Genomic DNA, 27,298 nt, shown 5'->3' on the forward strand with positions numbered 1-27,298 from the left:
GCCCCGCCCGCTCGCGGCCGCGCGCAACAGGCCCAGCAGGGTGAGTGCCGCGGTGTCCGCCCGCAGCCCCGCGCCGCCGGGGGGGCGGGGTCGTGCGCGTCCTTTCGGCACCCGATCGCTGGTGCGCGGGGGGCCCCGGCGGGTGACCCGAGAGCCCAGTCCTCGGGACCCTCAGAGCAGGCGGGGCGGCCTGGCGGGCGCTGGTGCTTTCGGGACCGGGGACGCGCGCCGACGCGGTCCCTGATTCCGGGGACCGGGGCAGGGAGGACACGCCGGGTCAGCTGCTGCCCGAATGCCGGAGTAGGGTCACGAATGGCCTGGGCACCGAGAGTGGCCCACGTGGGCCGCCGGTGGTCTGGAGCCTGGGACGAGCGCGCGGAAAGTTTGGAGGCTCGGCCGGGAGGGTGACGCCCGCCGGGAAGCGCGGCCTCCACGTGGGCTGTGCTGCTGGCGTCAGGTCGGGCCTAAGAGACAGGCTTTAGAGCTGGGAGCCCGGCTGCCCGGGCCGCGGGGCGTGGGAGCCGCGGCTGTCTTGTGCCAGCCTGACTTTAAAATTACAGTCCCCGCTGCCAGTTCACTCAGCAAGTGTTACTAGTCGGCAGCCCGACTGTGGGTTGTCCAACAGGTTAGCGAGGCCGGGTTGTTGACGGAGTGTTCAGGAAGCAGGGGCCTGGGAGTCCCCTGATTTCGCTGTAAATTCGGCGCCAGGCCGTTGATTGCATTGGACTCGCGTTTAAATGGAGGAGCCTGACCTACCCAGCCTCTGCCACCGTCGCTTGGATGGTTTTTGCTTCTCTGGCCTCATGCTTTGTAACATTGTGCTCACCGTAAGACAAGAATGTGTTAAAATCTATTTTCTTTTTACAATAGAACGAAACGGATAACTGCCAATCACAGCGTTAGGTCAGCAGGAGAATCAGTTTTCCCTCCGGATGAACATTTCTGTTATGCAGAAAAGGAATATTTTAGGTCAGGGGCTGCCGGGTAGCTCAGTGGGTTAACTCGATTTCGGCTCAGGTTATGAGCTCAGGGTTAGTGGGTTCAGCCCTCCCCCCCCATCGGGCTTCGTGCTGACTATGGAGCCGGCTCGGGATTCTCTCTCTTTCCCTCCCTCCCTCTCTAAATAAATAAATATATGTTTAAACATAAAAAACATTTTAGATCAGCTGAGGCAACCGAGTTACAGGTAATATTTCTGTCAGGTGTTATGTGTTTAATTGAGCAGAATTTGACTATCATCCTCTATGTTAATGGATCTAAAATTCCTGTGGAGACTTTACTGTGTTAAGGTAGATTTTTAGGACTCAGCACAAGAAGCGCTAATCCAGTAGGCGTGATGTGGGGCCTAGAAATTTGCAGGTGACCAAGCGTTCCTGGTGACTACACTGTAGAACACCGCTCTGAAGATGGTAGAGACGCATCTCCCTCCGGTTGGTAATAACCACTGAGGGCTAATTTGCCTTTCAGCTCTGACTGTGCGGGTGAATACCCCGGCTACAGCTGCCGTCAGAATTACCCCCGCTGAATAATCTGTCTGTTTTCCTCCCAGCTCTGTTTTGTGTAAGGCTTTTGAGGATTTTTCTCAAAAATTATATACGGATGATGAAAAAGGAGGATAATTCATTCAGCAAACATTTCTTGGGGACCTATGTGCCCCATTCTGTGCTAGGCCTCTGGGACTGTGCAGAGAGCTGTTCCCCCAAAGACTTCTTGTCAGTGAATATTACTACGGAAGAGAAGGTAGAACACTTAAAGATATAAAGGCTCTGTTTATATTTATTGGCTATAGAATGGATATCAATAGGGATTTTATTGCAGAGTTTTAATCCTTCAAAGTTGTTTAGATCAGTTGGTGTTTGTTTTTTTAAATCTGTGGGCAGCTAGTAAAATATGAACCGTGACTCTTTTGACTTAATCTTTTTATACTTTAATGCTTATAGTCAACTCAGATTGGAAACCTTTGTTTTTTAAAAAATTGAAATATAATTGATATATAACCTATTAGTTCCAGGTGTATACCATGATTTGCTATTTCTATAAATTGTTAAATTTTTTTAATGTTTATTTATTTTTTTAACATTTATTTATTTTTGAGAGACAGAGCATGAGCAGGAGAGCGGCAGAGAGAGAGGGAGACACAGAATTTGAAGCAGGCTCCAGGCTCTGAGCTGTTAGCACAGAGCCTGACGCGGGGCTGGAACCCCCAGACCGTGAGATCATGACCTGAGCCGAAGTCGTACACTCATCAGAGTGAGCCACCCTGGCGCCTCTAAGGTTTATTTATTTTTGAGAGGGAAGGAGAGAGAGACACACACACACAGAATTCAAAGTAGGCTCCAGGCTATTAACTGTCAGCACAGAGCTGGACACAGGGCTCCAACCCATGTACCGTGCACCGTGAGATCATGACCTGAGCCGAAATGGGACACTTGACCCACTGAGACACCCAGGCCAGTGCTTTTTTAAAAGCCACCAGTTCTTTTTTTAAAGCCTGCTTTTTTTCCCTGTAGCTTTATAAAAATATTTAACTTCTGTTTGGGTGGTCTGTGAGGTTTCTGGGCAGGACCTTATTGGCTTTACTTTTTTAGAGAAAGGTTTTTCTTGTTTCATTACTATATTTCTTAGATACTTAAAATAATTTCATATTTATTTATATTTGAGAGAGAGAGAGACCGAGATGGAATCTGAAGCAGGCTCTAGGCTCTGAGCTGTGAGCACAGACTCTGATGTAGGGCTCGAACTCAGGAGCTGTGAGATCATGACCTGAGCTGAAGTCTGATGCTCAGCCAGCTGAACTACCCAGGTGCCCCTATATTTCTTAGATTCTAAAAGATTCACTTTTTTACTTTTTCTGAAATTGTGATGCATGGTAAGATTTTTACATGTGTAAAGTGATAGGGTATGTCATCTGTTCTCCCTTCCACCCCCCAAAGCTGTTAAAAAGAATGGTGTCTTAACAATATGGGTAGTGTGAGAATCAGAAATTGTTTGTTTGCCCAGTAATCTTTAAGCCAGGTTCCAATGAACTGAACCTTAAATCATTTCAATATGAATGTAGAGAGACAAGAAATGATGCAACTTTTGGCAGTATAAATAGTGAAATTTATATTCTAACAAAACCGTTTGTTATGCAGTGCTGGGTTTATTGTGTTAGTGATTATAGATGGGAAAAATGCTTTAAGTGATTTTATTTTTGGCTTCAGTATTTTGTGCACTTTGTTAAACCACACTTCCTGGTGAATGTGCTTATACTGTAGTCATAAATTGTGCTTAAAGAAAAGCCTTTCAGCAGCATCTTCCTGCTGTCCATCCACATCCCCTAAATAAATTTTAAACTGACCAGTTGTGAGAGATAAGAGATGTGTGGCTGAATATGAAATTACATTTTCATTATAGGGTACCTTAATGGTAACAAACCTTCTGAACCAATTTAACACTTTTTTTTAAAAACGTTTTATTTATTTCTGAGAGAGAGAGAGAGACAGCATGCGCAGGCGAGGATAAGAGAGAGGGAGGCACAGAATCTGAAACAGGCTTCAGGCTCTGAGCTGGCTGTCAGCACAGAGCCCGACGCGGGGCTTGAACCCATGAACCGTGAGATCATGACCTGAGCCGAAGTCGGACGCATAATCGCTTAACCGCCTGAGCCACCCAGGTGCCTCTAACACTTTTTTTAAATGTTTATTTTCGAGAGAGCGAGTGCCAGCAGGGGAGGGGCAGAGAGTGGGGGGAAAAGAGGATCTGAAGCAGGCTCCATGCTGACAGCACAGAGCTACATGCAGGATTTGAAGTCACAGTCAGATCATGACCTGAGTTGATGTCAGATGCTTAGCCAACTGAGCCACCCAGGTGCCCCCAACTTAACACTTTAAAAATAGCAAGCAGTGTATCGGGGTCTCTAAGACCATCCTTAGGTTCAGTGATTTACTGGGACTCACAGCTGGTATATTATAGCAAAAGACCAGGTACTTAATTGTCCCAGCAAATAGTTGTGACAACACGTGTGCCATGTTGCCAGCCAGAGAAGCCCATCAGACAGTCAGAACTCAGGGTTTTTACTGGGCTGACCACATCGACACCCTCTGCCTGGCACCTACCAAAGTTCCAGACTCCCAGAAGGAAGACGGGTGTTCATTATAAACCACATTGCACAACAGTTTAGGCACAGTGAGTCACTCTTATCAGTTAAAGATGGTGGGAATGCTTCTGAAATCTGACTTCTCAGACAGTAGCCATACTCGGATCCTTCAAAGGATAGCTGGTAACTTCTGCACGAGCCGTGCTCTTTACTGACTGTGTCTTCGTGTCTCCTGTGTTTCTTCCTCACATCTGGGTTCCAAGTACGAGCAGTACTTTGTTTCGTGGAAGCCTTGATTCTTTAGTTGAGAAATCAAACTGGTCTGGGAAACTTAAAAAGCATGGGTAACATTTTCAGAAAATATGTCTCATTGATGACATAGCCAACACCAACGTTTGTTTTTTTGGTAAAGCGTTAGTCCTCGAATGCAAGCTTTTAGTGTCAATTTGTATTTGTTTTTTACTTCCGTCCTGTGTGTCGTACCAAAGGCACTTGATCTGAGCTGTTTGTCGGTACAAAGTTTAGCAGCTGAAATGAGGGCGCTGGAGTTGAAAATGTTGATGTTTCCACTTCCTAAATTGTTCAGTGTATATTTGGGTTGCGTTCCAAAGGTTCATTTATAAATTAACTTCTGCGGTGTGTAACACAGTGTTCCAGATCCTTACTTGCCAGGCCAGATCACTAATTCCACTTAATCTACAGTGTAGCTGAAATACAGCTTAGTTACAATAACAAAAGGGCAGAAAACAATAAATTCGGCCGGTCCGACAAAACAGAAAACCCTAATATCTATGAATAAGTTACTGGTCTCTGGGAAAAACTGTTCTTTATAAGTGCAGTGGTTCTTAGCCATTAAGAATCTGGTGAGAGCAGTGTGCCCCCACCCAAATATATATTTATATATAGAAATAGAGATGTAGACACACACTTTGAAATAGGATCTTGCAGTTTCTGAAAATTCATGTAATTTGAAATACCATTCTTGAACCCCAGGTGAGGGACACCTACATTATTATAAGTGTGATGGTACTTGTGGTTTGGGGACAGTTCTGAGAGAGGCGTGGTAGTGCTTGGGATTGTCACTCCTCAGATGTGGTGCATGGACCAACTAAAGCCTCGTTACCTGGGAGCTTGTTAGAAATGCAGAAGGCATTTCTAGAACACATCATCTGGGTGATGGTGGTATTGTGTCTTATTTTAATTTAAAAGTTAAAGCTTTCAAAACATGGGGTATAACTGTCTTTAGCCTTTACTTTGCAGTCTTCAACTCGTTTGTTTTTTTTTAATGGAGGTGGAGTTTCTGATAAAGTAGCAGTTTTCAGGAAAAAGCTGGGAATCAAGAGTGATAAGGTTCACCTGGTGAGGAAGACTTGGGAGCAGGCAGCTTCTTGCTCCAGCCACCAGGTGACACCACTGGCCCAGGGCACCTTGGCTGCCTTCCTAACAGGTGGGGGTGGTGCTATGGTAAGGAGCACCTGGCTGTGAGCCCCTGTTGTAGTTCTCTGAGGCAAGTGCCTGTAACTCAAGAGTACATCTAATTAGATTTGGGACCTGGTGCTGATTGAAGCCAAATTCAGGATTTTAGACTGCTGTGTCAACAGCCACAGGCTAAAACCGTGACTAGGAACTGCTGAGGTGGCTGAACTATTTAATTTCAGATCCTTATATTCCCTAATAAACAACGACTTTCATGACTTAGTGCTTATACACAAGAAAAACATGCTTTCCTTTAGATGAATATGTAATCTGAGTGGTGTTTGAGGCTGGATCCTCTCTTGGAAGATGTGGTGTTGGATTAAGTCTGTGTCCCGTCCTAGAGGAAAGGGCTTTCACTTCCAAGTTCTCAGGAAGGTGGCGTGGCCACACAAGTTGTATGTGCGCGATCTGCTAACATGAACACCAGCCCTCCCAGTGAACCTAACCATGTGTGCTTTGTTCTCTGGTAGGTGCATCTCCTCACTGCCTTGTATTGAAGACAGAACGATGCCGAAGAAAGCAAAGCCCACAGAGAATGGGAAGGAAGAGGGGTCAGTTCCCTGTAAGCAAGTGAAGTTAGAGGCAGCTGGAGAACCCTCCTCCACTTTAAATTTTGAAAGCCCCAGTGATCTCTTTGAAAGTTTAATCTCGCCCATCAAGACAGATATTTTTTTCAGGGAATTCTGGGAGAAGAAGCCTCTTCTCATTCAGAGAGATGACCCTGCAGTGGCCACATATTACCGGTCCCTGTTCAGGCTGTCAGATCTGAAGAGTCTATGCAGCCGGGGTATGTACTATGGAAGAGACATTAATGTCTGCCGATGTGTCAATGGGAAGAAGAAGGTTTTAAATAAAGATGGCAAAGCACACTTTCTTCAGCTGAGAAAAGATTTTGATCAGAAAAGGGCAACAATTCAGTTTCATCAACCTCAGAGATTTAAGGTAACAGGTTCTCCCCATTATGGAATCATTAGATGTATTAAAGTGCTAACATTTGGCCACAGATCAGCTCAGGGATGAGCTTGTGATGAACCTGCCAGTCTGAGAAGAGGTGTCTCATGTTTGCTCTTTAAATGCATTCCAAATTAGGAGACCCTGTGCTATTTTTCGGCTAAACTAGTGAATCGCCCTACAACTCAGGTGGACGTGATTAGGTGTCATCACACTGCAAAAACTATATTGCAAATTTATAAATTAACATTACACTTCCAGGAGTATATTCTTTGGGTTGGTTTATGTTTTGGTATATAGTAGACATTTCTATTTGGTTTGTCCTGTCATTATAATTTTAGGCATGATAGCGTCAAGGTGATCATATCAAGGTGATCATTTTCTTCTTGAAGTTACTTCCTTTTACTGCTGACATCTAGCTAAGTAGAAACTTCAGAGCTGTGACCAGATCAACTACCAGATGCATGTTCAAGAAGGAGGCTTTCCCCTTATTAACAGCCACTCAGGTGGCATTGGGGAGCTGGGTCCTAGAACTGTTCCTGGGGAGACAGTCATAGGTGGAGGGTAGCTGTGATTTGCAAGTCTGGAAGACTGGCTAATTTTTTTATTCTGTATCAGTGATTAACATCCGAGAAATAATTGGCCTCCTCTCTGCTCAGTTTCTGCTTTATAAAATGCAGTTATAGCTTATCTGCTTTTGTAGAGGTTTGGGATCTTTACATGAACAAGTAGCCCAGAAGGATTGAGGGCGTATTCTGAGTTCAGAAGTCCTGTTTCGTGACCCATGGCTGAACCAAAATGGCAGCATGGGAGGAGCAGGAGAGTGGTTCCCGAGGATCCCTGTTGAGGATTCTGGCTGTGATGGGATGAGGATCCTGGGACTTTGTCATCAGTCACCAGTAATGTTTCTGATGACTGAACTCATTTGCTTTGTTAGAGCCCATTGGCCAAATCTAGTGAATATGTTTTCCTCTCTTAGGAGGATCAAGGATCCTGAACCTGTTTGTGTCTAGAAAAAGTATAAGTACTCTTAGATGTTTCAGTACAAGTCCTCATTCCAGGTATGCCATCTCCTGCAATCATAAGAAGTTGAAGTGTCTCTGGGTTGCCAGCCTTTTGACCTAAACACCCAAAAAGAATTTATAGATCACTTGCCAGACCAAGTCATGATTTGCATTCAGGAAATGTGGACACCAGTATGCTTCTCTCTCAGTGAGTCCTTGACTCTTATCTTGGTTAGAAGCAACACTTCTTAAAAAGTGGGTTTTAGATACCTAATAACTATGAACATAAAAGGCCAGTGAAGTTGATTACATGTGATCTGGTCACAAACCAGTACAAAGTTATAATTTGACATAAGTATGGTGTCCTTATTGGCTGTCATAATTTCTTCAGCTCTCCTCTGCTCATCCTTTAGGTCCTGTACATTTCTCCTCTCTGATTCCAGGTGGCCAAACACTTGTATTTGCTTTGCCCTGTTGACTCTGCTCTTTGGCCAGGTTTATGGAAGTCGGAAGGATGAGCTTTCTCAGTCTAAATTCAGCCCCCAGGCTACACTGGGTTACACCCTGCTTTTTCTCTTTCTACCACTTGAGAGACCTATAGGAGCTGTAGGAGTTCACCCTCTTATAGTAGAGTCTGGGTTCTAAATATTTTATGAGGAGGATTAGTGTTATGTTTATATTTAGCAGTGTGCATATTAATATCAGGATAGACAAAGTCTAGAGGTGGTTCATCACTGGCTACGTTGAGAGACTGTGGAGTGAACTGTCAGTGCCTTGTTTATTGGGTCTCAGAATGTGCACAACTTATAATTCTACTTGATCTGGAAGTGAATAAGGAGGAATCAGAAAGCCATTAATTTGTTCCCCCCCACCCCCTCTTTGTGTAAGGTCTGGGTGAATTTACCAAATACATGTATTCTCTTGAGCCTTCTAACAGACACTTTAAATGGGGCATTCATTATGCTCTCCATCTTACGTGCGAAAAAAACGAGTTCAGAGATGTGACTTTTTCTAAGCTAAGTAAGGACTTCCAACTCCAAATGTGCAGCAGTTTCATACTGTACTTTTAAAGATGTTATTTGAAATGTAGTAGGGCTTTGGCATGGGTGTTTTTGCCTTTCTTTAGGTGTACCCGTGGGCTTCTGGTCTTAGCAAGTGCATTCAGTTTTGATTCTGTGAGTAGGTCCGTGGAGAGAGGAGGTTGTAGGCAGCCAGGGGTGAGGCTGCCACCTTCCTTTTTTGCTGCTCTGTGATCCTCCTAGGCATCTCCTGATGACATAGTTGCAAGTCCTGAATTAAAACTGGACTTCTTGTGCCTAAGTCAGTGTTGGTGAGGCAGTAACACTTGTTTACGCTTTGCAACATAAATAAGTTTGCAGGTGAGTTGTTTTATGTGTTCCCCAACAACTTTGGGGCAAGGGGGTCGAGTCCTCGTTTTACAACTAAAGAAGCTAAAGTCATTTAGTTTGTAACTACAACTTGGGTTGAGGTGCTTTGTCCTTGTATCTCTTTCTACTAGGCTGTTCTTGGCAGATTCAGAAGCTAAAGGTCCAGGAGAAATGGGAAAATTGTGCAATTGATAGGATTTTTGTAACCTTTAACAAGAAAGGAGACATATACGTATCAATTTCAGACCCAGATGCTTGAGCTGGGGACCAAAAAGTCACTCACATGGTCCTGAGATCCCTCTCAAGCCATCAGAAAGAGATACCTTGGTTTTTCTAATGGTTCTAGTCCCTGTATAAATGTAATTACAGAGCCAGGTCCTGCTGGCCCCTCCCTGGTATAACTTAGGCTTCTTGGGAGCTCTTTTAACTCTTTGGAGCTATGCAGAAGCCATTAAATTATTCTTCCTCTGTTAAGTAGAACCCTTGAGATCTATAAATAGAGTAGCCCAGTAGTCTTTATAAAGATGTCTCCCAAAGCTTTTTTCATACTGACCTAATTCTTTCCCACTTGATACTTTTAATACTGTAGGTCCTTTTTCAGTCAAATTGTAGGATTGACTCCTAAGCTGTGGTCATTGGTTTACTCATCAGATTTTTTTAAAATGCATTTTAGTGGGGCAGCTGGTTAAATGTCTGACCCTTGGTTTCGGCTCAGGTCATGATTTTATGGTTTGTGAGTTTAAGCCCCACATGGGGCTCTGTGCTGCCGCTGGCGGAGTGGAGCCTGCTTGGGACTGTCCCTCTGCCCCTCACCTGATTGTGGGTTCACACTCTCTCTCAAAAATAAATAAATAACATTTTAGTGTCTTTTGTGTGTCAGGCACTGTACATTCATATACTTGAGACTTGGAGTCTTGAATGTTCATTCAAGTCCTACTAGGTGACTTGTGTTTTCTTTAAGATCATTCCAAAAGAGGCACTACAGAGCCATGGGTAAAGTGCTCAAGCCAGGCTGCCTGGATTTAAATCCTGGCCACGTTGTCTATTAGCTGTGTGTTCTCATGCTTCGATTTCCTCATCTGTAAACAGGGCATGATGATAGTGCTCACCTTGTGAGACAGGGTTGTTGGGGACTTATGTAACCAGTATATATAAAACACTTAGAAACAGGGCTTGGCGTAGAAGAAGCGCTAATATCCAAGTGGCCTAATTGCTACCTCCCTTCTCATCTGCTTGGGAAAATTAGGATTCATATTTTCTCTCTCTCTGTCTCTCTCTCTGGAACCAATGTAGAACTCTCCCTGCACACATTTCCCCCTCGCCCCTGCAAGAAAACTTTTCTGACCAATCTTTCCCATTTCAGTAAGTGGAACCAGGCACTGATTGCCCATCTGAAGCCAGGAGGGTTTGAGTAGCTTCCCCTTCTGCCAGCCCACTGTGCTCGGTGCCTCTCAGGCTCTGCTGGTGTTGCTTCCAGGGGGCATCACCTCTCTCTGCTTCTCCCCCACCACCCTGGTCATCTCTGGTCTGGGCCACTGCCCTGGTAGCTTCCAGACTGATCTCTCTCGCTTTTCTCCAGGCCATTCTCGGCACAATAACCAGAGTGAGCTTTTAAAAATGTAGATTAGATCATGTCATTGACCTCCTTAAACTCCTGCATGACTCCTGATTACCTGCTTTGCCAGTTTTCTCGTTTCTCTGTGGTGGTCTGCACCAGGATGGAAGGTTCTCCAGGGCACAGGCCTCGGCTCTGTCACTGCTGAGTTCTCGGATATGCGGAACATAATAGCTGCATGATGAAGACTTGCTAAGTTAATAAGAACATGTCCTTTTCCTCATTTCCAATATGCTTTTCACCACTTCTCCCATCTTCCTTTCATTTTCTTAAGGATGAACTTTGGAGGATCCAGGAGAAGCTAGAATGCTACTTTGGCTCCTTGGTTGGCTCGAATGTGTACATAACCCCTGCAGGATCGCAGGGCCTCCCACCCCATTATGATGATGTTGAGGTAAGTGGAAGAAAATTGTTCACTCGGGAAAGGAGTCACTGTGGGCCTGGCTTAGCTGTCAGGGTTCAGTTCAGCTCTCTGCCCTTTCTTGCTGTGTGGCCTCAGGATCCTGACCTCCCCTCCGTGTTGAGCCAGATTAATCTCACCACACTGGTTTCCTGCTCATTCTCAAACAGGAGAGATGGTTTTCAGCCTTACTGCTAGAAAGAGCTACACATTCCTACAAAACAGGTATTTATTGAGTCTGTCCACAGAAAAGCATGATTGGCTTTTTCTCTAATTGCACAACATAAGGGTTTTAATAAAGTGAGGTCACAAGTAATCTTTACATCTGCTTTCATTTTGTCCTTTTTCTGGAGCTGCCAGAAATAGATAATCTTTTCCATTTGTGAAAATCTTGGGGTAGCTTGAATGAAGGTCATGGTTTCACTTAAGCACTGGCACCTTGACAAGTGTTGATTCACTCTCACGTGGCTGCCAAACAAGTTAGCTCTTTGGCTTGGGCATTTCGTAGTTTTATTTTCATACCAATACAGGGTTATGAACACAGAGTTATCAGTAAAAAAAAAAAAAAGTCCCCTTTTTCCTCCTCTGAAGGCAATTTGACAGCAATACATTTCCCCGAAGTTTTTGTTTTTGTTTGTTTTTAATATTTTAAACAGCGCTTTAAGATATCTTTGGCTGAATGAAGAATAAAAAACTTGAAGTTTTCCTATCTTCAAGGATGGTATTCAGGATTTTAGGCACTTTGAGTAATATCTGAAACTTGGCTTTCCCCTCAGAGATTATGGGCTTTCAGCTGTCTGATAGAAGTTTCAAAGGAAGGAGATAGTGTGATATAAAAAGCCCAGTGAGGCTTTATTACAGTGAAAAGAATGAATATCCTTCCAGTATCAAGGTTCACAATGACCTGTTTTTAAAAGTGAAAACCAGTAATGGCAACTTTTATTCAAGTGTAGAGTGAAAGGCATCACTAACCTCTCATTTTTATTTTTCATCTGGAATGTGTAATTCATCTAAGCCCTTGGGGGCGCTAATCCCCTAGAACCGCTTTGCCTCCGGAGTTGTCCAGAAGCTGACACTCCCGGGTCCTGTGGCTCTTTGTAGGTTTTCATCCTGCAGCTGGAGGGAGAGAAGCACTGGCGCCTGTACCAGCCGACTGTGCCCCTGGCCAGGGAGTACAGTGTGGAGGCCGAGGACAGGATCGGGAGGCCGGCCCACGAGTTCACGCTGAAGGTACGGGACCTCCATCATGGGAGCTGTGCCTGAGACAAGTTCAGGTTTGGGGTTGAGTGTTTGTGTGATGGTCCTCTTGGGAATATGTGCAAGAGCATGGTGGGGCGGGGGGAGGGTGGCTCTCACTCTTGAGCACATGCAACTTGTAAAGGAGACCTGGTGTTTGTACTCGTAGAATTGTGCTAAGGAAATGTTACGTTCATTTTCCAAACAACCTGTCTCCAAATATAATCCAGGTTCCACAGGGATGGACTATGAGTTCGGTGACCACTGACTTAGAAGTGGAAAGTTTGGCCTGGGGCAGCTTCACCAAATCTAAGACAGCAGTCAGGACTGGGCTGTGGCTTACTTAGGCAGAGCACAGCCGGGGACTTAGTTTTTTTGTTGGTAGAATTCTAGTGTGACTCACTCTCCTTCTGATTGTACAGTAGACTCTCTGTGCTCCCCTCCTTACCCCCTGCATGTAGCCACCAGAAAAATAGTAATAGTGAAAGGTCTTAAGGAATCTTACTCTAGGAAGCCAGGTGGCCTGATCATGGTGGCTGGTTCGCTGGTGTCTTGCTACAGAAAGAGACTATCTTTGAGCAGTTAGGTTGAGTGGACTCATAGCCAATCCTAGCAGGTGAGATTGCTGAGAAAAAAATCTCAGAGGGGGGTGCCTGGGTGGCTTAGTCGGTTAAGCGTCCAACTTTTGCTTAGGTCATGATCTCACGGTTCGTGGGTTCGAGCCCCACATCAGGCTCTGTGCTGACTGCCAGCTCAGAGCCTGGAGCCTGTTTCAGTCTGTGACTCCCTCTCTCTCTGACCCTCCCCTGCTCACGCTGTCTCTCTCTCCTAGAAATAAATAAAACATTAAAAAAAAAATCTCAGAGGGATAAAAATAGGTCTTTAATTCAGCTTTATTTATTTATTTGTTTTTTAACATTTATGTATTATTGAGAGACAGAGCATGAGGACGGGAGGAGCAGAAAGAGTGGGAGACACAGAATCTGAAGCAGGCTCCAGGCTGTGAGCTGTCAGCACAAAGCCCGACACAGAGCTCGAACTCACAAACCCATGAGGTCATGACCTAAGCTGAAGGAGAACACTTAACTGACTGAGCCACCCAGGCACCCCCTTAATTCAACTTTATATATTGAATTAAGATACCATAGTTAGCTCAAACCATTCCAAGAGTCTACCAACCTGATATACTTGAATATAGTTACTGTGTTTGCATTTCTTGTGTCTTGAATTTATCATTAGTTATACTTACTCAGTGCCTTATGGACCCTTCTTGATTTTAAAGTTTGCCTGCCTGCCTGTGCCTGGGAGAAACAATATCCCTTTTAGGATGTGTGCTTACATTACAGGAGATTTGAATAGATACAATAAAGGTACCCTTCATTGTTTTTAAGTTCTTGGTCAGTGGTCAGCAGACTATGGTGTGTGGGCCGGAAATATGGCTGCTCCTGTTTTTCTAAATGAAGTTTACTGGAACACGGCCATATGCACTCATTATTTACTGTCTAGGGGTCCATTCACATTGCACCCACAGAGTTGGCTGGTTGCCACAGAGACCACATGGCCCATGAACCGATATTTATCATGGAGCCCTTTACAAAAAGAGTTCACCAACCCTTGCTCTTGGTGAAGCGTGTTGAGTAGGCTCTTGGTTGATTATTTTTATTTTTATTTTTTTTATTTTTATTTTTTTAATGTTTTATTTATTTCTAGGAGAGAGACAGCATGAGCAGGGGAGGGTCAGAGAGAGAGGGAGTCACAGACTGAAACAGGCTCCAGGCTCTGAGCTGGCAGCCAGCACAGAGCCCGATGCGGGGCTCGAACCCACGAACCGCGGGATCATGGCCTAAGCGAAAGTCGGACGCTCAACCGACTAAGCCACCCAGGCGCCCCTTGGTTGATTATTTTTAGGCCAGAGATTAAGCTGTCCATGGTCTCTGAGGCCCAGGATGAGTTACCTAGTTTGATGACAGCCGACTTGCCCTACCCGAGAAAGTTGGTCTTTATAGCGGTCTTCGGGTACAGGTGATGTGGGTTCTGTGAGGCGGTGCTGGGAGGCTGGGATGTCATGGAGCCATGCCTGTTAGTCACACTCATCCAGACCTCAGTTCATTAAGAGCAGCCGAGTCTTCTAGGAGGCGAAAGACAAGCATCGGGTACCGTAAGGTTTTTTTCCCAACTGCACATCTGTATATACATGTGAATTTTAAGTCACCGAAGCTCCTCAAATGAAATCTTGGCATAAATGTCCAGTATATGAAACAGAAGAGCTGAGTCATTCTGGGTAGGGTGGGCATCAAGGCCACCGTGAACATCACCACACCTGGGGTCTTGGGATGAAGACCACTCCTGTGATGGAAGCACCACTATGGTTTTGGGGTCTGACACCCCTGGTTTTGAATTTAGCTGTGGTCACTTAAGAGCTGTGGGTTCTTGGGCAGGTTGTTTATGTAAGTCTCAGTTTCTCCTTTATTGAAAAGGAGAGCATGATATTTACCTTGTAGGTGGTAAGAACTGAAAAATAGGGTTTTTTTAAATGTTTATTTATTTTTGAGAGAGAGACAGAAAGTGAGTGAGGGATGGAGAGAGGCAGAGAGATAGAGGGAGACACAGAATTGGAAGCAGGCTCTAGGTTCTAAGCTGTCAGCACAGAGCACAATGTGGGGCTTGAACTCAAGAACTGTGAGAACATGACCTGAGCCGAACTCGGACGCTTAACTGACTGAGCCACCCAGGTGCTCCTGGAAGATAGGTTTTGATGCCTCCTTTACAGTGAAATTCCTTGGAAGAGAAGGCTATATGTCAGTACATTTATTGCTGCTTATCAAATTCCCACAAATTCAGTGGCTTAAAACAACAGACACATTTAGTTCTGCAGTTCAGCAGTCCAGAAGGGATTTGGTTTTCCTTGGCTGAAGTCAGGTGTTGGCAAGACTGTTCCTTCCAGAAGCTCTAGGGGAGAATCCATTTTCATGCTTTTTCCAGCTTTTAGAGACCTCCTGCATTCCTTGGCTCACAGCCCTTCCTCCATCTGCAAATCCAGCAGCAACGTAGAGCCTAGTCTTTCTCATGCTGCCATCTTTTTGGTTCTCCTCTCCTGTACCTTCTTCTGCTTTTAATCATCTTTGTGATTACGTTGTACCTGCCTGGATAGCCCAGAACAGTTTCCCTCTCAGCAACCTTAATTCCATTTGCAGCATTAAATTCATCTTTTCTGGGTGCCCTAAATATCCATAGGTGCTGGGGATTAGGACGCAGACCTCTTTGGGGACCCCGCCCAGTCTTCTCTCCTTCTCCTGGGAACTCTTCCCAGCAGACTTCCCCCCAAGTCCCCCCGACTCTTGCTCCAGGACCACTCTCCCCAAGGTTACCAGGGACCACCACATTGTCAAGTACAGTGCTTACCTCCAAGTCCCCATCTTTCCTTTTTTTAAAGTTTTATTTATTCTGAGATGGAGAGTGATCAGGGAGGGCAGAGAGAGTGGGGAAGAGAGAGAATCCCAAGCACGCTTCACATTATTAGTATAGAGCCTGACGGGGCTTGAACCCACAAACCATGAGATCAAGACCTGAGCCGAAGTTGGACACTTAACCAACTGAGCCACTCAAGCACCCCCTTCTGAGTCCCCATCTTAGCAGCCTCCTGTCAGCCTCATTGGATATAGTGGGCCACTCCCACCTTCCTCACTGGGCTTCTAGGACGCCAGCCTCTTTTGCTTCTCTTTCCTGCTTACTGGCTGTTCCTCTTCATTCTCTTCGTCTGTTTTGTCTTCAGTCTTTGCTCCTCTGAACGTTAGGGTCCCAGGGTTTATTTCCTGGGCCTCTTTCCTCAATCTGTACCCACTCCCATCATTTTAAATTTTCTCTAGACTGATGTATTTGCAATGCTATGTTCTGTCTCTAGCCCACATCTCTAAACTCCTATCCAACTGCCTACTTAATGTCTCCACTAAAAAGATAAAAGGTGTCACAAATTTAATATTCTGCAAAGCAAGCTCCCATTTCCCGCTGTCCCCAGGCGCCTTTTCTGTAAATGTGTCGCATTTTCCTGCGTGTTCAAGACAAAACCCTTGGATGTGGATTTATACAAAAGCCTCCTATCTGGTATCCCCTTTGCAGACTTTTCTGACATAACCATAATGATCCTTTTGAGATCCATTGTACCCCTTGCCCAGACCTACAGTAGCTTTCTTTTTTTTTTTTTTTTTTAATATTTTTATTTATTTCTAGGAGAGAGACAGCATGAGCAGGGAGGGTCAGAGAGAGAGGGAGTCACAGACTGAAAAAGGCTCCAGGCTCAGAGCTGACAGTCAGCACAGAGCCCGAAGCGGGGCTCGAACCCACGAACCACGAGATCATGACCTAAGCGAAAGTCGGACGCTTAACCGACTAAGCCACCCAGGCGCCCCCCCTACAGTAGCTTTCTATTAAATCTGGAATAAAAGCCAAAGTCTTTAAAATAGGCCAGAAGGCCCTGTAATCCAGCCTGTCTTCTGCCTTCTCCCTTTACCTCCCATCATTTCCACTTTTGCTGCTCTCCTACCACATTGACCCAAGCACATTTTTAACCTCAGGACCTTTGCACTTGCTCTTCCCTCTGCCTGGAATCCTCTACCCAGGTAGTCACTTAGCTTGCTCATTCTCTAAAGACCTACCTGAAATGTCTGGCAGAGTGAGGTTTTAGTGCCCATCCTGGATAAAAATGGCACCTCATACCCAAGGCACACCCTGCCCACCACCTCCGTATGTGTCATTCATGTCCCTCTTCTGTTGGTTTTGTATTCATTGCGCTTACCACTGCCTGACATTATTTATTTACTGCCCTGTTTTCTGTCTTGCCCCACTAGAATGTTTTGATTGTATTCATTGTCTCTTCTCTCTACTCAAATGTGTCCTCTCATCTCAAATGAACTACAAAGGGGCAGGTCTTTGTTTAATGCTCTAACCCCAGTGCCTAGCATGATGCCTGGCACGGGAGCAAGATGGAGAAGGGTGAATCCGATGTTTGTGGGATGAATAAATGAATGAATGAAGGTCTCATTTGGAGGGTGGTGTAGAGACACTTGAGCAAATGAAGCTGTAATTGTGAGTCAAGCATTTGCTTCAAGTAGTAATTTCCATGTCAGCTTGGTGTCATTCAGGGTGAAGGAGCCACCAGGATAGCCCTTATGAATATATTTAATTGTATATTGATTCTTTTTAAGGAAGATCTTAACATTAAGGAAAGGTTTATTTTTTTAATCTGCTCTCTCTTGAACCACACCTCCTGGGCCCCTGCTCTTAACCGGAGCCAGAGTGCTTCCCACAGTTGCAGCTGGGGGGTGCGTGGCTGCTAGGCTTGCTTCTCCTCTCTTGAGGCAACTGCTATATGGAATGTTTCTCGCCTAGGTGGGATTGGGGAGGATGTAGCTTCAGGAGTGATTTAGGAAGATATGCCTGTCCCCCGGCTTGAGCGAGACCTAGGACAGGGTAGAGATGGCTCAGCTGCCCGCGAGAGGGACTCATCTTCAGTCACATCTAGATGTTTTAGTCCAAGTGAAGGGTTCCGTGGTTTTTCATCTAGTCATCCAAACATTCACTGAGCCTCTGTTGGCCACCGGTGCTTTGGTAGTTTGGGCTCTGGAGGACACACAGCGGACCTCGACCCTGCCTGGAAGAGCTTACAGACTTCCCAATGGAAGATGGGGGAGTGGCAGCTAAAGCGGTACTTACAGCACCAGCACCTGCCCTCACCTGGCATCTCCTTTAGTCCTGAAAATAAGTCTGTGCTTTTTGGGCCACTGCCTCCATTTTACAGGTGAAGGAACTGAGGCTGTGGTGGGCTAAATAATTTTCTGGGGTCCCTAACCAGTAAATGGCAACGTCTGTATGACTCTAAAGCTTCTCCTCTTGACCACTGGACTGTTCAAAGGGTGGAGAGGAAGAGTGAAGGCTTCCCTGACACAGGAGGTCACCTGAGTGATCCCTGGATTGGGGGCAGTTTCAAGGGTAACTGGTCTCGGCTGTGAATAAAGAAAGTGACTTGGGGAACTGAAAGCCTCTTCAGGACTGGGGTTCACAGTGATAGGCTCACAGGCACAGTGAAGCTAGCCTGGCGGGACCCCAGGAGCCCAGCATATAGAATCACTAAAAAGGAGGTTTCTGAAAGGGAGAACTGAAAGTCAGAGCCTGTTTTTATCTCTTTAGGACAAAGGATTGAGAAGACATCCCCCTTATTAAGTCCCTCCTCCCTTTTCTTTTTCTTCCTTTAGCCGGGTGATTTGCTGTACTTCCCCAGAGGGACCATTCATCAAGCGGACACTCCTCCGGGGCTGGCCCACTCTACTCACGTGACCATCAGCACTTACCAGAACAAGTATGACCCTCCTCCCAGCCTCGGGTCCCAGGGCAGCTCAAGTGGTGGCCAGTGGCAGCTGCTCACGGACGGGAATGAGGGGGTGGGCCACTACTGTCCTGCTTTCCCAGTCTCAGGGGTTGCATTCAGGCTCCCTCGCTAACGCCATATGCCTTTAGAGTCCTCGCCCTGCCATCGGCCCGTGGAGGCTTCTTCCCGGGAACACCCTGATCGTTGGGAGTTACCCAGGAAAGGCTCCCAAGTTTGGGAAGAAAGAACGATAGCCATGGGTGTGGCAGTGTTAGTGATGCCAGGCTGGACGTGTAGTCTCTCTCTTTTTAAAAATTTTTTATTGCACTAAAATATATTTATAACCTAAAATATGACACTTTATCCATTTGTAAGTGTACAATTCGGTGACAGTAATTACATTCACACATTGTCTAAGCATCACGCGTTTGCTTCCAAAACATTTTCATCACCCCAAACAGAAAGTCTATCCATTGAACCCTCTGGATCTCTTTTGAGGTTTCCAGCTTTTATAAAAGTTCATGAAGTTAAGTAGGAAAGGAAGTCTGGAACAGTGAGACCTAAAAGCACATGTGCTGAAAACAGTTCTAATTAAAACTGTGCTCTATTTCCCTGAGTGCCTCCTCACAGGACCCGGGCGGAAGCGCACTCCCTGTGAGTGGTTTCCTAACAGCAGCGACCTTGCTAGTCCAGATCTCGTTAAAAGTCGTGAATGTATTGCAGCCTGCAGGCGCCAGAGCCTGTGCTAGTTGCTGGGAACGCAGGGGCTTTGCGAGAACGTGCAATCTGAAAGTAGGGGTAGATTCCACCAGGGGTTAGCAGGGGAGACTCTTGCAGTATGAACGAATGCACTTGGCCAAGCTGGGGCATCCGGGAAGGCTCCAGAAATGCCTTGACGCCCAAGCTGAGTGAATCTCAGAGGATGAGTAAGTAGAGGTGGGTCAGCAGGTCAGAGTAGGAGAGGCATTCTAGTCCCAACGGACAGCCAAGTCCCCTCCTACCTTCAAAGCCATGACTTGCAAAACAAGTTAGTAAGGATACTCTGCTTCCTCATCTGGCTTTTCCGGGTGAAATCAACCCCTGTGTTTGAGGCTTCCCAGAGGAACTAGCTGGAGCCTGGCCTAAAGTTAGTGCAGTCCTTGCCCACAAGTAGAAGGCCAAAGCTTATGAAAAATGCCTTTCTTACTGTGGCTAGGAAGATGCGTGTCACCAAGGCCAGCTTAAGAAGAGTGGGGGCAATTGAGGGAGGGGGCTTATAGGACGTGGAGAAGGGCCAGCCACAGGGAGGCCAGGACCAGAAGTTCACTGTGGGTTCAAAGTACCTCGGAGCCCGGCAGCCAGTTTGGTCCCATGAATGGCCATGTAGCTTCCGGGGTCCTGCCATTTGTGTTACTCAGCTACTCTCCATTTCTGTGATCCTCTGTCTTTTGCATTTCACTTACTGCCCCCAACTGGTGTTCTAGCAATTGGTTTTCCACTTGTTTTCTTTCCTCACCTTCTGTTTACTCCTTACATTGACTCATCATAAGCCATCATTAGGTTACTTGTCTGACCTCCCTTTATCTCACTGACTTAATAGCTCTTACCTCTGCTAAACTGTTTCCCAGTTCCAAGAGCGAAGATCCGGTGGGCTGTCCCTGGGTCCCACCCGTGCCTTCTCTGGTCAGCTGGGGACGTGACGTGTCTGGGTCAGACTCTAACCTGCGCCTTTATCGGTGGTGCTGGAGCTTGAATGTAACTTAAGAACCATTGCCTCCCAGAGATGTCCCTGTGCTGTGGTCCTGGTGCTGTTGAAGGCACTGTGTGTGGCAGGGTGAGGATTTGGGGGGCTTTTCCTAACACCTCTTAAGGGCAGCATTGTTGGGAATGTTTGGGACCTCTGTGGAACAGCAGCAGATTAATTTGGCTATTTTACCTAAGGGAACCCCTCAAAAGGTATTAACCTTACATTCTGGAAAGACCCAAGATCCATACTGACTCTTAAATAAGAGCACAGAGCTCTGGTTAGGTGCAGTTAATGCCTTCACGAGCTACTGCCACACGATTTCATCTGTGACCCTGCAGAAGAAGAGCTTATTTTTGTGCAGGTGAAGGTCCCCAGGAAGGGGGTTCACTCAGTCAGATGTGAGGTTGGGTGTCACATGAAGTTATAAAGTGGTGAAGAGGCCAAATGGTGGATGTCGTAAGGAAAGTGCCTCTTATGTGGCTTTTGTCTTCGTTTGCCACGTTTTCGGAAGGGAAGCATAAAAGTGTTAATTTTGCTTAGTGGGTGAGAAGCAAAAGTCATACTGTGAATTTCCATTTTGCACGTAGCCAGCAATTTGAAATCTGGCGACACTGAGGGAAATTTTAAACAGCGAAGACATGTTTAAAGAGAGCAGCCCCACAGAGTGTTCCGTACAGTGGCACACATTTGGGACTGAGCCAATGGTAAATGGCCCCAGAGAAAGCACAGGTAATTGAACATCAGTGCTCAACCCTAGATGTTATTTTTGGCCACTGGATTCTACCCTTATAGTCCAGTAAAACTATGGCTAGAGTTTAACAAGTTGCAAATTAACTATTTTGAAATTGTTGATGTTGGATATTTTACTGAGGAAGAGTGCCCATCTTCTATATTGGGGGGAAAAAGGAAAATGTCATGTGTAACAGTTCAGATAATTATACAGTCTAGGGATCTGGAGGTTACCCTAAATGTATTTCTTCTGGATTTTTTGAACATAAAATTTTTTTTATGTCCTGTAATTGTTACAATCTCCTACAAAGCCCTTCTCATACACTTGTGTTATAGTTGAAAACATTTAAAAAAAAATTAGTCCCTTGAACTTCCCACTTTACGACTGTATATGATTGTGTGGCATCTTTAAGAGAAATTGTGAATAGAGTCTATTTTCCCACCTTTAACTTTCCACGTGAGTGTCTGGGAAAGGGGAAAGAGAAGCTGTGTGATTGATGAAGGTCTTTTAAAGTTTTTTTGTGCTGAGTCATATCAGATTAATTGAACTCATGATGACTGGGGATGGGAGTTGGAATGCCCTTTGTAGCTTTGGGATTTACTCTCGCAGTCAGTGTTTTTTGTAAATTCTGTGTGTGGTCTGTTTTCTTTCTCGGTGCATGTTCCAGTTCCTGGGGAGATTTCCTTTTGGACACCATGTCGGGGCTTGTGTTTGACACCGCAAAGGAAGATGTGGAGCTCCGGGCTGGCATACCCCGGCAGCTCCTCCTGGTGAGCAGTGAAGGCGGGTGGGGACACATGGCCGCCCAGGCTGCCGGGAGCTGTGGTCTGCCTCCGAGGGACCCCGGGATCCTTCCTCCCACAGGAGTTAAGCTCGTCTCCTCCTGGGCGGATGGCAGAGTGGGGTGGTTTGCAGAGGAGGGTCGTGCCGCACATGACGTGGGACCCAAAGAGGGTGTTGTCAGCCCCCTTCCCATAGGTCCTGGTGGCAGCAGCAGGCACTGTGAGGACGCTGGCTGAACACGTGGTTGAATAAGTAAGACGTGCGGCTAGGAGAGCCATAGATTCCCTGCACGTGATCAGTTAGGAGAGGCCCACCGGCGATCCTTGGCGTACAGGGGTGTTCCTGGCTTCCCTCTGCCTCCATGTTTTATGTTTGGAACAGTGGCACTGTTAGGGTAGTTTGGAGGTGGCTGCATTAGTGCTGAGTTGAGCAAGGTTACTTTCACTATCTGAAGCAGTCACCTCAGGACAGTGAGTTACTTTCCTAAAGGCAGAGCTGAGACTGCCCCATATTTCTAGGGATCCCTCTTGTCAATCCTGACAATTGATCTTTTTTGAGGAAACAAAAGGCAGCTTATGATGAATAGTGGTTACAAGTATTCTTAAATACATTGGTTGTCCCCAATCCTGTACCCCCAGAAGTGACATGGATCTGTGTCTGTACTGGGCGATTATGCTCTGTACTACTTTGGAGACCAGCACCTGGGCCGTAAGTCCTGCTGGAGTTTGGACCAGGACTCACTTCTGTGTTTCCAGCAGGTGGAAGCCACGGCTGTTGCAACAAGAAAATTAAGTGGCTTTCTGAGGACCCTTGCAGACCGCCTGGAGGGCACCAGAGAGCTGCTTTCGGCAGACATGAAGAAGGATTTTGTTACGAGCAGACTCCCCCCTTACTATATGGGAGACGGATCAGAGCTTTCCACGCCAGGTGGAGCTTTTGTTTTCCTTCTAGATGGTCAGGGGCTGAAGTGGGAGATTTTGAGGCTTTCCTGGATGGGCTTCTCTTTGGGCAGATGGAAAGTAAGAAGCATCTTAATAAGATTTATATGGGGGAGAAGGAGGGAGAGAGAGAGAGAAAATCTCAAACAGGCTCCATGCTGTCAGTGCAGAGCCAGTGTAGGGCTCAATCTCACGAAGCGTGAGATCAGGGCCTGAGCCAAAATTCAAAGTCCATCACTTAACCACTGAACCACCCAGGTGCCCCAAGCACTGTAGAATTCAGGTGGGTCTGGATCTGTCTCTGGCATGTTATGTTTGGATAGGACATGCTGTACCTTGAGGCATCCTGCATCCCTGCATGATGGGGAGAAAGAGCCTTGGGATTGTGGGTGAAAAATAGGTGTATTTATGGGCCCTCAGGTATTCATCATTTTCAGGAAGTTTTAATAACTTGAACACTGAACTAATTCCAACAAGATGACCTCAGGGATGGGTAAAATATTGCCACCAGCAGGTGAAATGTAAGAATGTCCAAGGTGGTCACCAACTTTCCCTAAGTCTCAAGTGACTGTTTTGTGACAGGTTTAGGCTGCAGATGACCTAACACTGTGGGTAGACGGTGATAGCAGACCGTCAGCATGGCACTGCTGCGGCGGGACAAGTGGGTTTATGCCTTGTGGCACCCGGGAAGACCACACACTGCTGGGGGTCGTGGGGCATCTCAGTAAGAGTGTTGGAAGGATTTATAGGATTTGGGCTCCAGTGAGGTGATTTTTCAGGAAGGTTAAGGAAGTGGGACTTTGCTGTGGGTTGGATGCTGTCAGAAAGTAGGGAGTCTGACTGGGTCTCCTGCAGGCATAGTAGTGAAAGGAGGCTGAAGCTGCAGATAGTGAAGCAGGAGCTGCCTCCTGGAATAGTGGGGTGGGGACCTGGTCATTTTGGAGATTGGGACAATGTTCTCACTTTTGCCTGAGTTCTGACATGATTGTGGAGCAGTTTTGTTGTCTTGCTCTCTCACAGAGGAGGGGCCTTATGTAACGTTGGTGTTCAGTGGGACTGTGTTCAGCAGACACACGGCTGTGAGTTCCAGGTCTGATCTTGGGCTGCTTGGTGCTTTCTCCGTGGAGTGAGAGTCTCATTTTTACTAATTTTTATAAATGGCTTGTTTATCATAGTTGAGAACCACTGAAATGGTCTATAAGGTTGCCTCTAACATTGATTCTAGTTTGTATTTTTAGTACAGTCTTTGAGGGAAGTTTAGAATTTGTTTTTGCTAATAATAAAAAAAAAAATAGATTTTTACCAGCATGTATTTTTCATCAGCTTATGGTGCAGAATATCCTCTCTAAGCTTTTCCTTGTCTTAGCCACTAGAGTCCATAAGGCTCTGTTTTTAGTGGCTAACTTTTCACGAAGTTAAATCCAATTTGGAAAAGACAATTTTTTTTCTGTGAATTTTATTTATTAGGCGGCTTTTATGATCCTCTGCTTGACCTACATGGATAGAATAATTTGCTATGATTATACAACTAGTAGTTGGTGAGATGGTGCGGTTTGAACTCAGTCCTCCCAGGGTCCACATGTAGAGCAAGAGGCAGAGGACAGAAACTGGGGAAGGGAGTGTTGTGTGCAGAAGGCACGGTGGCCCTATTGTGACAGCTGTCATGCTTCCACAGTATTGTTTACATCTATTTAACACACTTAACCATCTATTGTTACTGATCTGTTAAACATCTGTACTGGGAGAATGTGCTCCATAAGGATGTAAACTATATTTCAGCATCATTATAAATATGGGGTAAGCCAGTACTTGAGTTGGGGGGTACCCCACATTTGGATTTATCCACAGACAAGACTGAGCTTGGATTTCCTCTTGTGAAGGTTGTCTTTCTCCCTCTGGGTCTTCTAGGTGGACAGTTACCAAGGTTGGACAGCACAGTGAGACTGCAGTTTAAAGACCACATTGTCCTCACAGTAGGGCTGGATCAGGATCAGTCTGTGAGTATCCAGAGGGGAGGTTTCCTCTTTTCTCGGGACATTTCCATCGCAGGCCTCAGGGTATCAAATTAACATACGGCCCCTGCTTTTCCCCTTCATGCATCCGTCTGTTCCCATAACTTAGTGCCCTGGCTTGACATCAGTCAGATGGTGCTTAGATCTCACTAGGCCAGAGATGCCTGCCTGTTGGGCATTCGGGGATTGATGCCTGGTTTCAGGCCATACTGCTTTTGCTCTGATAACTGCAGACCCTTGTTCATGCACCTCCCTCTCCCCTCCTGAATATGGCTTTGTTGAGGTTTCTTCTAAAAAAAATCTCTTACAGATCTTGGAGAAGGTCGACATTCTATAACTTTGCCACATAGCCCTATGGTTCCCCAAACCAGCTGTTTCTTGACTCTCTTGGAATTTTTTTTTTTTTTTTGGAGAGTGCGTGCCAGCAGGGGAGGGGAAAAGAGAGAGAAGGAGAAACTTAACAGGCTCCATTCTGGGCATGCTGATGCAGGCCTTGATCACTGTTGTGAGATCATGAGCTGAGCTGAAATCAAGAGTCGGAAGCACAACTGCCTGAGCCACCCAAGTTCCCCAACTGGAAAACTTTTAGAAATTTTAAATTCCTAGGTTTCATATGGTCTGGGTCGGAGCTTCTGGATTTATTACTAAAGCTCCCTGGACCTAATGCTAAGGACCTTGGGAACTATCCCATGCCCTAGGGCTTTACCCTCTTCCTTTTAATCTGCTATCTCGATACATAGTCTATAAATGACGGCAGGGGAGGAGAGTCTGGGACAGCTAGGTGTGTTTATAACCACACCTGGAGAGGACTGCTTTATAAGACACACAGAAAACCTCAAAGGTTTACACTCTCATATTCCTACTTAAAATAAAAATCCTAGTTACTTTGATAGCCAATCAGTTTGAGATATTCTGTGTCAGGCTAAGTATTTGACCCTTATCTAACAGGTAACCAGGACTGAGTGACGGTTCTGATTAGGATGCTGAACACCCCCCCCCCCACCTCCCCCCGTGTAGGACGGATAGGAAGGGAAGTTGAGAGTATCTGGGAGGCTACTGTAATTGGAAGTTTAATAGATCCCATGGCTGGTAATATGCTCCATGATGTTTATAAATTGCCAACTTATCTAACTGGGAGTGTCAAATTCTGACATAAAACTGTGCTGCTAGGATCAAATGAACAAACTTGAGTGTTTCATTGATTAAGTTGATATGTAAACGGTTTTCTCATTAAACTAAACTACATTTCTGATGATCTCCCAGCTACACTCTCTTTAAAATGTGACTATTTGTTACATACAAATAGTAATCTGGTTATAATATATACATGGTATAGTTTGTGTATATACATCCTTTTGTATCAGTTTCTTTACAGTATCCTTGGTGTTCATTTTTATTATTGGAAAATCCTCCTAGTATTTTGTTGACAACTTAATGCTTCCCCCCCCTTTTTCTTTTAAAGGATGAAACTCAGGAAAAGATGATTTACATCTATCATTCCTTAAAGAATAGGAGAGAGACCCACATGATGGGAAATGAGGAAACAGAGGTATGTTCCAACCCAAAGTGTCTTTCCTGTGATTTGGTGGTACCTGGGAAGAATGTGTTACCTTTGACTTCTGGGTAATGTGCCTTTTTATGACTGCAGTGTGGACTTAACGTTTTGCACAATTGACAAAGCCCTTGCATGGGGATGATGAAGTCAGACAATTCTGTGATCTACATATCCCAACTTTAAAAGATACCAGCTGGGACCTGCAGCCTTGTAGGAAATGTGTAATGTAATAAGTAGGAAGTGTTTCAAATGACTATTATATAAACTAGGATGCTTTCATAAAGTCTAAGTTTTTATATGGAATTGGTCAATCCTATAAGACCTAATTTTAAGGTTATCAAAGATGATTTACTGAGAACTATAGAAGTTTTTTATGAAAATACATTTTTTATTTGACTATTTTATCCTTTTTCAGGGTCATGGACTTCGCTTTCCTTTGTCACATATGGATGCACTGAAGCAAATTTGGGGCCATCCAGCTGTTTCTGTCAAGGACCTGAACCTTCCTACAGATGCGGAAAAGGAAAACCTGGTGTTATCCCTCTGGACAGAGTGCTTAATCCAGGTAGTCTAGTGCCTTTCCAGAATTATCTCCTATATACATATGAAAAGGAGTCAACAGCCTGGGCATGGCCCTTTACCAACCGGAGACCTACCTGTTTGAGGAAGTTGGTTGGCCATGTGTATTACAGAGGTACGTGGAGGAAAGAATGGCAGATGAAGTGTCTCAGAAAGTAACAAAACTGTACTTTTGACAAACTCATTTAATCCAGTGTGGTAGAAAAGGCACAACTCCAATAAATGTTATCACTGAAATTTGAAGGTCGTTTACCTGGCTTCGTCTTTGTTCTTTGGAAGAAACAACTTCTTTAAAGAGCCTCACATCACTGGCTCTATAAAAATCTTTTCAACAATTAACACAAAGAAAAAATTTTAAAGTGTTTTTTTTTTTTTACAATGAAAATATACATACCTTTGTGTATACACAACGCCCCCTCCCCCAATTAAAGTTACTCCATAAATTTCATTAAATACTGCCAAACTA

At 45.4% G+C, this 27,298-nt stretch overlaps 1 protein-coding gene across 7 annotated transcripts; it reads left to right on the forward strand.

Moving 5' to 3' along the window:
• RIOX2 (ribosomal oxygenase 2) lies at positions 1-27,075 on the forward strand. Of its 7 annotated transcripts, none has more exons than XM_039221998.1 (10): positions 1-40; positions 6,025-6,496; positions 10,787-10,906; positions 12,014-12,142; positions 18,397-18,500; positions 21,633-21,735; positions 22,504-22,675; positions 24,595-24,683; positions 26,161-26,247; positions 26,669-27,075. In XM_039221998.1, the coding sequence occupies exons 2-10, from the start codon at positions 6,062-6,064 to the stop codon at positions 26,825-26,827; spliced, it is 1,398 nt and encodes a 465-aa protein (XP_039077929.1). In that variant the 5' UTR covers positions 1-40; positions 6,025-6,061; the 3' UTR covers positions 26,828-27,075. The 7 variants fall into 7 exon arrangements, with proteins under 7 accessions (XP_039077929.1, XP_039077930.1, XP_039077931.1 ...); XM_039221999.1 differs by lacking the exon at positions 1-40 and adding an exon at positions 439-457; XM_039222000.1 differs by lacking the exon at positions 1-40 and adding an exon at positions 2,792-2,803.
• Positions 27,076-27,298: the final 223 nt, after the last annotated feature.

Source organism: Hyaena hyaena, unplaced genomic scaffold, assembly GCF_003009895.1.
Source record: "Hyaena hyaena isolate Hyena2069 unplaced genomic scaffold, ASM300989v1 scaffold_1040, whole genome shotgun sequence".
NCBI classification, from domain to species: Eukaryota; Metazoa; Chordata; class Mammalia; order Carnivora; family Hyaenidae; genus Hyaena; species Hyaena hyaena.

Excerpts from the sequence above, each read along its gene's own strand:
- RIOX2 (XM_039221996.1), top strand. The coding sequence starts at position 6,002 with ATGTGTGCTTTGTTCTCTGGTAGGTGCATCTCCTCACTGCCTTGTATT. Across the intron at positions 10,907-12,013 it reads CCCATTATGATGATGTTGAG|GTTTTCATCCTGCAGCTGGA; the intron begins GTAAGTGGAAGA and ends GGCTCTTTGTAG. Across the intron at positions 22,676-24,594 it reads ATCAGAGCTTTCCACGCCAG|GTGGACAGTTACCAAGGTTG; the intron begins GTGGAGCTTTTG and ends TGGGTCTTCTAG.